General features: G+C 54.7%; 1 protein-coding gene across 1 annotated transcript; it reads right to left on the bottom strand.

Moving 5' to 3' along the window:
- Positions 1-756: 756 nt before the first annotated feature.
- Positions 757-11,524, bottom strand: LOC144491063 (catenin delta-1-like; the record flags this gene model as incomplete). The annotated part of the gene is made up of 8 exons (XM_078208744.1): positions 757-856; positions 3,794-3,888; positions 4,342-4,383; positions 5,115-5,196; positions 6,471-6,585; positions 8,358-8,547; positions 10,200-10,350; positions 11,397-11,524. Coding segments are annotated over 8 exons (878 nt in total), but the record flags the coding sequence as incomplete, so codon positions are not given.
- Between the last annotated feature and the right edge of the window lie 922 nt (positions 11,525-12,446).

Genomic DNA, 12,446 nt, shown 5'->3' with positions numbered 1-12,446 from the left:
GGGGATATGTTACTGGATTAATAATCCAGGGTACAGTAGTGTAGGGGTTATGTTACTGTATTAATAATCCAGGGTACAGTAGTGTAGGGGTTATGTTACTGGATTAATAATCCAGGGTACAGTAGTGCAGGGGTTATGTTACTGGATTAATAATCCAGGGTACAGTAGTGCAGGGGATATGTTACTGGATTAATAATCCAGGGTACAGTAGTGTAGGGGTTATGTTACTGGATTAATAATCCAGGGTACAGTAGTGTAGGGGTTATGTTACTGGATTAATAATCCAGGGTACAGCAGTGTAGGGGATATGTTACTGGATTAATAATCCAGGGTACAGTAGTGTAGGGGTTATGTTACTGTATTAATAATCCAGGGTACAGTAGTGTAGGGGTTATGTTACTGGATTAATAATCCAGGGTACAGTAGTGCAGGGGTTATGTTACTGGATTAATAATCCAGGGTACAGTAGTGCAGGGGATATGTTACTGGATTAATAATCCAGGGTACAGTAGTGTAGGGGTTATGTTACTGGATTAATAATCCAGGGTACAGTAGTGTAGGGGTTATGTTACTGGATTAATAATCCAGAGTACAGTAGTGTAGGGGTAATGTTGCTGGATTAATAATCCAGGGTACAGTAGTGTAGGGGTTATGTTACTGGACTGTACTCCGTCGCTAACACCGATAGATCTATCCCAACCAAAGGACCGTTAAGCGTTAATCTGTAGAGGTGAGACGTTTGCGCGCACAACATACCAGGCACATGCTTTTTGTTAGTGACTTAATCCTGGTAAGCGGCAAGGAGCTCAAGACTGCCCCTGCTGTCCATGTTAGTATTGATTGGGTAACGGTCTCCCTGTGAGTGCAGACATGCAGAGTTAGTGATTTAAACACTGTTAGGCTGATCACTGAAATACAACAACACCTGCAGGATGTGAATCCCTTCTCCCAACCCCCTGTCCACAAAACACCCAGTGCCAGCATCAAACACTCCCAGGACAGGTACAGCATGGGGTTAGATACAGAGTAAAGCTCCCTCTACACTGTCCCCATCAAACACTCCCAGGACAGGTACAGCACGGGGTTAGATACAGAGTAAAGCTCCCTCTACACTGTCCCCATCAAACACTCCCAGGGCGGGTACAGCACGGGGTTAGATACAGAGTAAAGCTCCCTCTACACTGTCCCCATCAAACACTCCCAGGACAGGTACAGCACGGGGTTAGATACAGAGTAAAGCTCCCTCTACACTGTCCCCATCAAACACTCCCAGGACAGGTACAGCACGGGGTTAGATACAGAGTAAAGCTCCCTCTACACTGTCCCACATCAAACACTCCCAGGGCGGGTACAGCACGGGGTTAGATACAGAGTAAAGCTCCCTCTACACTGTCCCCCATCAAACACTCCCAGGACAGGTTTCAGCATGGGGTTAGATACAGAGTAAAGCTCCCTCTACACTGTCCCCGATCAAACACTCCCAGGACAGGTACAGCACGGGGTTAGATACAGAGTAAAGCTCCCTCTACACTGTCCCCATCAAACACTCCCAGGACAGGTACAGCATGGGGTTAGATACAGAGTAAAGCTCCCTCGACATTATCCTGACAGAGTTGTGCCCCTCCCCGTACTTCATCTGTGTAACCTCCTCCAGCCCCTGCACCCCTCCCCATCTCTGTCACCTCCTGCAAGCCTCAGATCTCAGGTTCCTTCAATTCCGGCCTCTTGAGCATCCCCCAATTATAATCGCTCCGTCATTGGCAGCCGTGCCTTCAGCTGCCCGGGGAGTGGGGGGGGGGGCGGCCTGAGCTCTGGAATTCCCTCCCTCAACCTCTCTCCTTCAAGACACTGCCCTCTTTGGCCGAGCTTTTGGTCCTGTCTTAATGTCTCCCTCTGTGGCTCCTACTTAAGGTGAGAGGTCATTCATCCCATCACACAAGTGCTGGCCCTTTTTCCAATATTCCCAGGAGTTCTGGAAATAAAATACTACACAGACCGTGGACTCCCACAGTCCAAAGATGTGCGGGTTAGGTGGATTGGCCATGATAAATTGTCCCTTATAGTCAGGGGGATTGGCTAGGGTAAATGTGTGAGGTTACAGGGCCTGCGTGGGATTGCTGTGGGTGCAGGCTCGATGGGCAGAATGGCCTCCCTCTGCACTGTAGGGATTCTGGAATCTAAAACTTTAGGAGTGTTATCCAAAGGCCTTTTTTAATTCATTCTTGGCAGGTGGGCATCACTGGCTAGACCAGCATTTATTACCCATTTCTAATTGCCCCTTGAGAAGGTGGTGGGTGAGTCGCCATCTTGAACCCGCGGCAGACCCCGAGGTGTAGGTGCACCCACAGTGCTGTTAGGGAGGGAGTTCCAGGATTGTTATTGGACTTCAGTCAGTCCCATGTGGTGTAGGTACACCCGCAGTGCTGTTAGGGAGGGAGTTCCAGGATTGTTATTGGACATCAGTCAGTCCCCGTGTGGTGTAGGTACACCCACAGTGCTGTTAGAGAGGGAGTTCCAGGATTGTTATTGGACTTCAGTCAGTCCCATGTGGTGTAGGTACACCCGCAGTGCTGTTAGGGAGGGAGTTCCAGGATTGTTATTGGACATCAGTCAGTCCCCGTGTGGTGTAGGTACACCCACAGTGCTGTTAGAGAGGGAGTTCCAGGATTGTTATTGGACTTCAGTCAGTCCCATGTGGTGTAGGTACACCCGCAGTGCTGTTAGGGAGGGAGTTCCAGGATTGTTATTGGACATCAGTCAGTCCCGTGTGGTGTAGGTACACCCACAGTGCTGTTAGAGAGGGAGTTCCAGGATTGTTATTGGACATCAGTCAGTCCCTGTGCGGTGTAGGTACACCCACAGTGCTGTTAGGGAGGGAGTTCCAGGATTGTTATTGGACATCAGTCAGTCCCCGTGTGGTGTAGGTCCACCCACAGTGCTGTTAGGGAGGGAGTTCCAGGATTTGGACCCAGCGACAGTGAAGGAACAGCCGATATATTTCCAAGTCGGGATGGTGAGTGACTCGGAGGGGAGCCTCCAGGTGGGGGTGTCCCCAGGTATCTGCTGCCCTTGTCCTTCTAGATGGTAGAGGTGGTGGGTTTGGAAGGTGCTGCCTAAGGAGCCTTGGTGAGTCGCTGCGGTGCATCTTGTAGACGGTACACACGGCTGTCACTGTGCGTCGGGGGTGGAGGGAGTGAGTGTTTGTGGTTAGCGTGTCGATCGAGCGGGGCTGCTTTGTCCTGGATGGTGTTGAGCTTCTCGAGTGTTGTTGGGAGCCGCACCCATCCAGGCGAGTGGAGAGTGTTCCATCACACTCCTGACTGTGTCCTTGTAGATGGTGGACAGGCTTTGGGTGGGAGTCAGGAGGTGAGTTACTCTCCGCAGGATTCCCAGCCTCTGACCTGCTCTGGGAGCCACAGGATGAAGAGTCCATCAGTTTGCAGCTTTGGTGAAGTCACCCATTCCGAGCGAGTGCCAACACTGGGCAGGTGAGGCAGGTGAGAACGATGCTACCCTGGCGATTGGTCAGCATGCCACACGCAACCATCAGCAGGTGACAACTTGCAGTGGAGGTGCGCGGCGGAGGACCAGAGTCAAACATGGCCCTGTGAACCTTTCTAACCATGCTGTACCGCTGAGGGTCATTGCAGCCTCAGGGCAGAGGGCGAGAGCTGGGGTCAGCCATGCCATGCAGTCCTGTCGAGTCCGCCTGCCCCCTCCCCTCCCCGTTCTCCCCCTCATATACAGCAGGAAGTGCAGAAGGGTGAGTGGAGGGGGGAGGTGGGGCACTCACCTTTAGTGGTTCCCGCTCCGAATATTCCCCCGATCGGTCAAGAGTGCGATCCAGAGTACGATTACGCTCCCGGTGATCAAGTGTGGAGTAAGCATCTGGAGAGAGAGAGAGAGAGAGAGAGAGGGTCAGTGTGTGAGGGAGACGGGAGTCCCCGAGTCAGAGGGTAAGGGTCAGCGTGTGAGGGAGACGGGAATCTCTGGGTCAGGGGGCAAGGGTCAGTGTGTGAGGGAGACGGGAGTCCCCGAGTCAGAGGGTAAGGGTCAGCGTGTGAGGGAGACGGGAATCTCTGGGTCAGGGGGCAAGGGTCAGTGTGTGAGGGAGACGGGAGTCCCCGAGTCAGAGGGCAAGGGTCAGCGTGTGAGGGAGACGGGAATCTCTGGGTCAGGGGGCAAGGGTCAGTGTGTGAGGGAGACGGGAGTCCCCGAGTCAGAGGGTAAGGGTCAGTGTTTGAGGGAGACGGGAATCTCTGGGTCAGAGGGCAAGGGTCAGTGTGTGAGGGAGACGGGAATCTCTGGGTCAGAGGGCAAGGGTGAGTCGACAGCACAAACCTGGTCCCAGATCGTCCATTGGAATCATCTCTCTCTTGTCTCCTGCAGAGAGCAAAAAACTCAATGAGAATACGATTGGAGCGCGGATTGAAACAGAGTAAAACGTTCTAGACTCTGTGTCCCTGTGACCTCCCCCCTCCGATACCCAGCACGGACACCCCCCCCTCCAAAGACCAGGCGTGACCCTATGACCCCAAGAACCCCAGTGTGACCCCCCCAAAGCGCGAGAACCCCCCCAAAGCGCGAGAACCCCCCCCAAGGTGTGAGACCCCCCCCCCAACCCCAGACCGACTCCAAACCCTCCACCAAATCACTCCCCCCCCCCCCCCCCCCACCATTGCACCCACTCCACCCTCGGCTCTCCTCCCCACTCTGGCCCCAGCCCCGCCCCTGGCTCTCTCTCTCTCTCCACACCCCCCCCCCCCCCCCACACCACTCCGGCCCCACGCTCTCCCCCCACCACCACCACTCCGGCCCCACGCTCTCCCCCCACCACCACCACTCCGGCCCCACGCTCTCCCCCCACCACCACCACTCCGGCCCCACGCTCTCCCCCCACCACCACCACTCCGGCCCCACGCTCTCCCCCCACCACCACCACTCCGGCCCCACGCTCTCCCCCCACCACCACCACTCCGGCCCCACGCTCTCCCCCCACCACCACCACTCCGGCCCCGTCTCTCCCCCCGGCCCCGGCTCTCCCCCGGCCCCGGCTCTCCCCCGGCCCCGGCTCTCCCCCCGGCCCCGGCTCTCCCCCCGGCCCCGGCTCTCACCTCCACGCTGATTTTTCTCGATCAGTGGCAGAGTGCTGTCATCGTAAGCGTTGCCGGAAGGTCCACGGTTCGTGCTCACCATCTGTGTCCGAGATACAGTAACATCAGACGGGTAGAGAGACAGGAGGCGGCCATTCGGCCCATTGCAGCGCTCCCCACCACCCTAATAACTCTCTAATGTTTCTCCAATTCCCCGTTTTGAGTGTTCACACTGGCACCGCACCTCGTGCTGCTGCCTCACAACTCCAGGGACCCGGGTTCAATTCCCGGCTCGGGTCACTGTCTGTGTGGACTCTGCACATTCTCCCCCGTGTCTGTGTGGGTTTGCTCCGGTTTCCTCCCACAGTCCGAAAGACGTGCTGGTTAGGGTGCATTGACCCGAACAGGCGCTGGACTGTGGCGACTGGGGGATTTTAACAGTAACTTCATTGCAGTGTTAATGTAAGACCACTTGTGACAATAATATACTTTAACTGATTCAATCTGTTCCCTTTCGGACAGTGCGTTCCAGATCACAACTCAGTGCTTCAATATTAACATGTCCCCACTCTCTCCCCCTGATACTTTTCTTGATTCTCTTCGATCTGTGTCCCTCTAGTTACCCACCCCTCCTGTCCCCGGAGACTCTCAATTCACTCGATGGAAAACCCTCCTCGATTTCTAAATGCCTCGATTCAATCTCCCCCTTAACCTTCGCCAGTCCGAGGAGAACGATCTCACTCCTAGGCTTACCACAGTCGTAGCCCCATTGAGTTGGGGGGGGGGGGGGGACACTTCCGTTGTTAACCTCCCACACTCACTCATCGCCTCCCTCACCAATCAGAACCCTTCCCTCCCACCCACACCATAGAAAGCATTCTTTCTGGTTGTATCACAGCTTGGTCTGGGCTCCTGCTCTGCTCAAGACCGCAAGAAACTACAAAGGGTAGTGAATGTAGCCCAGTCCATCACGCAAACCAGCCTCCCATCCATTGACTCTGTCTACACTTCCCGCTGCCTCGGGGAAAAGCAGCCAGCATAATTAAGGACCCCCACACACCCCGGACATTCTCTCTTCCACCTTCTTCCGTCGGGAAAAAGATACAAAAGTCTGAGGTCACGCACCGACCGACTCAAGAACAGCTTCTTCCCTGCTGCTGTCAGACTTTTGAATGGACCTACCTCGCATTAAGTTGATCTTTCTCTACACCCTAGCTGTGTCTGTAACATTACATTCTGCACCCTCTCCTTTCCTTCTCCCCTATGTACTCTATGAACGGTATGCTTTGTCTGTATAGCGCGCAAGAAACAATACTTTTCACTGTATCCCAACACTTGACAATAATAAATCAAATCAAGACGAATCCACCACTTTACCTGAAAGTCCATTTTCTTCCATCCATCTTTCTCCAGCTGTTTCCTCAGGTCCTTGTAGCCCCACAGCGTCTGGAGAACTGTCCCCACCGCTTTCACTTCCCTCTCAGAGCGGCTACTGAACACAAGAATCAACATCAAAATCAGTGCGGCACCAGCAGGAGGCCCCATTCAGCCCCTTCTCCAGCCTGTTACACAGGAACAGGAGGAGGCCCCATTCAGCCCCTTCTCCAGCCTGTTACACAGGAACAGGAGGAGGCCCCATTCAACCCCTTCTCCAGCCTGTTACACAGGAACAGGAGGAGGCCCCATTCAGCCCCTTCTCCAGCCTGTTACACAGGAACAGGAGGAGGCCCCATTCAGCCCCTTCTCCAGCCTGTTACACAGGAACAGGAGGAGGCCCCATTCAGCCCCTTCTCCAGCCTGTTACACAGGAACAGGAGGAGGCCCCATTCAGCCCCTTCTCCAGCCTGTTACACAGGAACAGGAGGAGGCCCCATTCAGCCCCTTCTCCAGCCTGTTACACAGGAACAGGAGGAGGCCCCATTCAGCCCCTTCTCCAGCCTGTTACACAGGAACAGGAGGAGGCCCCATTCAGCCCCTTCTCCAGCCTGTTACACAGGAACAGGAGGAGGCCCCATTCAGCCCCTTCTCCAGCCTGTTACACAGGAACAGGAGGAGGCCCCATTCAGCCCCTTCTCCAGCCTGTTACACAGGAACAGGAGGAGGCCATTCAGCCCCTTCTCCAGCCTGTTACACAGGAACAGGAGGAGGCCATTCAGCCCCTTCTCCAGCCTGTTACACAGGAACAGGAGGAGGCCATTCAGCCCCTTCTCCAGCCTGTTACACAGGAACAGGAGGAGGCCCCATTCAGCCCCTTCTCCAGCCTGTTACACAGGAACAGGAGGAGGCCATTCAGCCCCTTCTCCAGCCTGTTACACAGGAACAGGAGGAGGCCATTCAGCCCCTTCTCCAGCCTGTTACACAGGAACAGGAGGAGGCCATTCAGCCCCTTCTCCAGCCTGTTACACAGGAACAGGAGGAGGCCCCATTCAGCCCCTTCTCCAGCCTGTTACACAGGAACAGGAGGAGGCCCCATTCAGCCCCTTCTCCAGCCTGTTACACAGGAACAGGAGGAGGTCCCATTCAGCCCCTTCTCCAGCCTGTTACACAGGAACAGGAGGAGGCCCCATTCAGCCCCTTCTCCAGCCTGTTACACAGGAACAGGAGGAGGCCATTCAGCCCCTTCTCCAGCCTGTTACACAGGAACAGGAGGAGGTCCCATTCAGCCCCTTCTCCAGCCTGTTACACAGGAACAGGAGGAGGCCCCATTCAGCCCCTTCTCCAGCCTGTTACACAGGAACAGGAGGAGGTCCCATTCAGCCCCTTCTCCAGCCTGTTACACAGGAACAGGAGGAGGCCCCATTCAGCCCCTTCTCCAGCCTGTTACACAGGAACAGGAGGAGGCCCCATTCAGCCCCTTCTCCAGCCTGTTACACAGGAACAGGAGGCCCCATTCAGCCCCTTCTCCAGCCTGTTACACAGGAACAGGAGGAGGCCCCATTCAGCCCCTTCTCCAGCCTGTTACACAGGAACAGGAGGAGGCCCCATTCAGCCCCTTCTCCAGCCTGTTACACAGGAACAGGAGGAGGCCCCATTCAGCCCCTTCTCCAGCCTGTTACACAGGAACAGGAGGCCCCATTCAGCCCCTTCTCCAGCCTGTTACACAGGAACAGGAGGAGGCCCCATTCAGCCCCTTCTCCAGCCTGTTACACAGGAACAGGAGGCCCCATTCAGCCCCTTCTCCAGCCTGTTACACAGGAACAGGAGGAGGCCATTCGAGTGGGAGGGATTTGGGCCTGTGTGTTTCTTGCCGTGCCCCAGTCTTACCTGGATTTGTTCATCAGTACCAGTTTCTCCACACCTTGTAGCTCCCTCAACTTCTTTGCGGCCTCCACATTGTCAATGACAACCTCATTGATGGTTTGGAGAATCGACACCACGGTGTCCTCACCCCTAGTCCGGCCAGAATCCTGGCTCCCAGGCAAATTGCTGATTAGATTGGGCATTGCATGTTTGCCTGGTAACACAGAAAGCAAGGTAACACCAATAAGACAGAGTTATGTAGCACCGTCAATGGAGCGTATAGGATTAGAGGGAGGGTCTTCGATGGGAGGGTTAGGGAAGAGGGATGGTCTTCAATGGGAGAATTAGGGGACGAGAGGGATGGTCTTCAATGGGAGTGTTAGGGGATTAGAGGGATGGTCTTCGATGGGAGTGTTAGGGGATTAGAGGGATGGTCTTCAATGGGAGTGTTAGGGGATTAGAGGGATGGTCTTCAATGGGAGAGTTAGGGGAGAAGGATGGTCTTCGATGGGAGAGTTAGTGGATTAGAGGGATGGTCTTTGATGGGAGAGTTAGGGCATTAGAGGGATTGTCTTCGATGGGAGAGTTAGGGGATTAGAGGGATTGTCTTCGATGGGAGAGTTAGGGGATTAGAGGGAGGGTCTTCGATGGGAGAGTTAGGGGATTAGAGGGATGGTCTTCGATGGAGAGTTAGGGGATTAGAGGGATTGTCTTCAATGGGAGAGTTAGGGGATTAGAGGGATGGTCTTCGATGGAGAGTTAGGGGATTAGAGGGATTGTCTTCAATGGGAGAGTTAGGGGATTAGAGGGAAGGTCTTCGATGGGAGAGTTAGGGGATTAGAGGGATTGTCTTCAATGGGAGAGTTAGGGGATTAGAGGGATGGTCTTCGATGGGAGAGTTAGGGGATTAGAGGGATGGTCTTCGATGGGAGAGTTAGGGGATTAGAGGGATTGTCTTCAATGGGAGAGTTAGGGGATTAGAGGGATGGTCTTCGATGGGAGAGTTAGGGGATTAGAGGGATTGTCTTCAATGGGAGAGTTAGGGGATTAGAGGGATGGTCTTTGATGGGAGAGTTAGGGGATTAGAGGGATGGTCTTCGATGGGAGAGTTAGGGGATTAGAGGGATGGTCTTCGATGGGAGAGTAAGGGGATTAGGTACAAGTTCTGAGTGTAAAGTTCTGGGTTCTCAGGGATACAGCTCCTATAGGAACGCAGGGTAGTGAACAACCTGGGATGGAAGCTTAAAGGTGATGCTGTTCCAATGCACCCACAGCCCTACTCCTTCTCAGTTTAGCTCAGTTGGCTGGACAGCTGGTTAGTGATGCAGATTGATGCCAATAGCGTGTGTTCAATTCCCGTACCGACCGAGGTTATTCATGAAGACCCCTCCTTCTCAACCTTGCCTCTCGCCCAAGGTTTGGGTATCTGGGACTGTGGCAACTTGACCGTCACCCTATAGGTGGTGGGTTTGGAAGGTGCGGTCGAGGGAGCCTTGGTGAGTCGCTGCGGTGCATCTTGTAGACGGTACACACGGCTGCCACTGTGTGTCGGTGGTGGAGGGAGTGAGTGTTTGTGGTTAGCGTGTCGATCGAGCGGGGCTGCTTTGTCCTGGATGGTGTTGAGCTTCTCGAGTGTTGTTGGGAGCCGCACCCATCCAGGCGAGTGGAGAGTGTTCCATCACACTCCTGACTGTGTCCTTGTAGATGGTGGACAGGCTTTGGGGGGGGAGTCAGGAGGTGAGTTACTCTCCGCAGGATTCCCAGCCTCTGACCTGCTCCGGGAGCCACTGTGTTTATCCGGCTGGGTCCCAGTTCAGTGGTGAACCCCTCTTCCTGTTTCGGAGGGGGTTCGGTGGGGGAGCTCACCTATCAATTCTTTGTTCCGTGCGTCGAGCGAGAGATTCCGCAGTGCGCCAGACACGGCCTTGACCACCCGGTCATTCTCGTGCGTGAGACGCTCGGCGATGTTGGACAACCCTTTCTCCTGCCTCACTATCGATCGGATGTAGCGGCCGTACTGGGGGGGGGGGGGGGGGGGAGAAAGAGAGAGGACAAAGGTCAACATGTGGACGGAAGGCACCCCTCCAAAGCCTAGCTGGAATTTCATCGTCCCCGACCCGTAGCCCAGTCCCCGGCTTCTGCCCCTCCCCCCATTCACACACTCATCAGCGACCATTCGGAACCTCGAGCCCGCTCTGCTATCCAACCCGATCGTCGGCCGGTTTTCAGCCTCCAATCCACTTTCCCATAATTCCCCTCGGCATCCAAAACAAATCTCTCCGTCTCAGTCTCCGATATTCCCAGAGACTGAGTGTCCGCAACTCTCAGGGGTGGGAGGGGGGCGGGGGGATTGCTGATTCTCTCAACAATCAACAAGTGTTCGGATGAGCATTTGAAATGCCAAAGCCCACTAGGGTATGGAGCAACAATGGCTGGGATATGGGATTAGAAGTTGGGTGGTTTGAATTTGATCGGTGGATGGGCCGATGGGCCTCTCTGTGCTGGAGACCTCTACGTAGGCCAGGCTGGGTAGGGATGGCTGATTTATTGACCCAAATGAGTTTTTAAATGAGAATGGATAATGGCTTCATGTTCACCATCACCGAGACGAACCTTTCATTTCATATTTTATCAATGGAATCTGAAACCCTCCGGCCAATTTGACCCCGAGCCTGGGCCTGTGAATGAGGAGTTCAGTGGCGTTAAACCACAAGGCCACCATCTTCCTCCAACACCCTCTTTCGAGAGCTCCCAGTCTCCCCAAAACCCTCGCTGACCCAGAGAATTAATTCGGGGTCATTAATTCCCATTACAACCCCTTCACCCCCAGCCCCCCCCCCCCAATTCCTCTTGTTCCCCATCCCATGCGCCCGGCCCTCACTGGGCTGAGACGACGGAGGTCGAGGCTCTTGGCAAGGCTGAGAGCGGGACTCATTCCCCCGCCCCCCACACCTCCCCTCTCCCCTCCCGCCCCCCACACCTCCCCTCTCCCCTCCCCCCCCCCACACCTCCCCTCCCCCCCCCCCCCTCCCCAGACCCCTCCCCCGACCCCACCACACTCACCGTCCAGCGACCCGCACACAGGTTCTGCAGAGCTCCAGCCACCGCTTCAAGCACCGCGGGGTTCTTCGACTCCTTCATGAGCGAGAGATAAACTCGCACCACTTCGGGCTGGTACAGCAGCTCGTAACCTGCGGCAACGTGGGATGGGGGGGGACACGCAGTCAGAACAAAACCCAAAAGGGAAGCCCCTCTTCCCCTCCCCGACTTGTGAACGTTATCCATCCACCAACCTCCTTTGCCCAATGAAGAGGCTCGAATCAAAACCGTCTGGAAGTCGAGTTGGCCAGAACGCAACATTCATCCCGTCCGCCATCGACCTGTCCAGACAGCGTCAGAGATCTGTGGACACGCATCCAAAGGTGCCTCTGTTTGTCCACACTTTTCCTTATCCCACCATTTATGATGTATCCCCTTGTCTCATTTCGCCCTCTCCAAACACAACAGCTCCCACTTCTGCAGATTAAACTGCATTTGCCGCTTCTCTGCCCAGCTATCCAGAGACCCAGATCAACAACAAGCTAACCTGGTCCCTCCACGCTGACGCAATAGTTAAGGAAGCCCACCAACACCTCTACTTTCTCAGGAGGCTAATTCAGCATGTCTGCGACCACTCTCACCAATCTTTACAGATGCTCCATAGAAAGCATTCTTTCTGGTTGTATCACAGCTTGGTCTGGGCTCCTGCTCTGCCCAAGACCGCAAGGAACTACAAAGGGTTGTGAATGTAGCCCAGTCCATCATGCAAACCAGCCTCCCATCCATTGACTCTGTCTACACTTCCCGCTGCCTCGGGAAAAGCAGCCAGCATAATCAAGGACCCCACGTACCCCAGACATTCTCTCTTCCACCTTCTTCCGTCAGGAAAAAGATACAAAAGTCTGAGGTCACGTACCGACCGACTCAAGAACAGCTTCTTCCCTGCTGCTGTCAGACTTTTGAATGGACTTGCCTTGCATTAAGCTGATCTTTCTCTACACCCTAGCTATGACTTTAACACTACATTCTGCACCCTCTCTTTTCCTTCTCCCCTTTGTAAACATGGAAACTAGA

This window comes from Mustelus asterias, unplaced genomic scaffold (genome assembly GCF_964213995.1).
Source record: "Mustelus asterias unplaced genomic scaffold, sMusAst1.hap1.1 HAP1_SCAFFOLD_4344, whole genome shotgun sequence".
Taxonomy (NCBI): Eukaryota; Metazoa; Chordata; class Chondrichthyes; order Carcharhiniformes; family Triakidae; genus Mustelus; species Mustelus asterias.
This window is presented reverse-complemented; position numbering and strand designations above follow the sequence as displayed.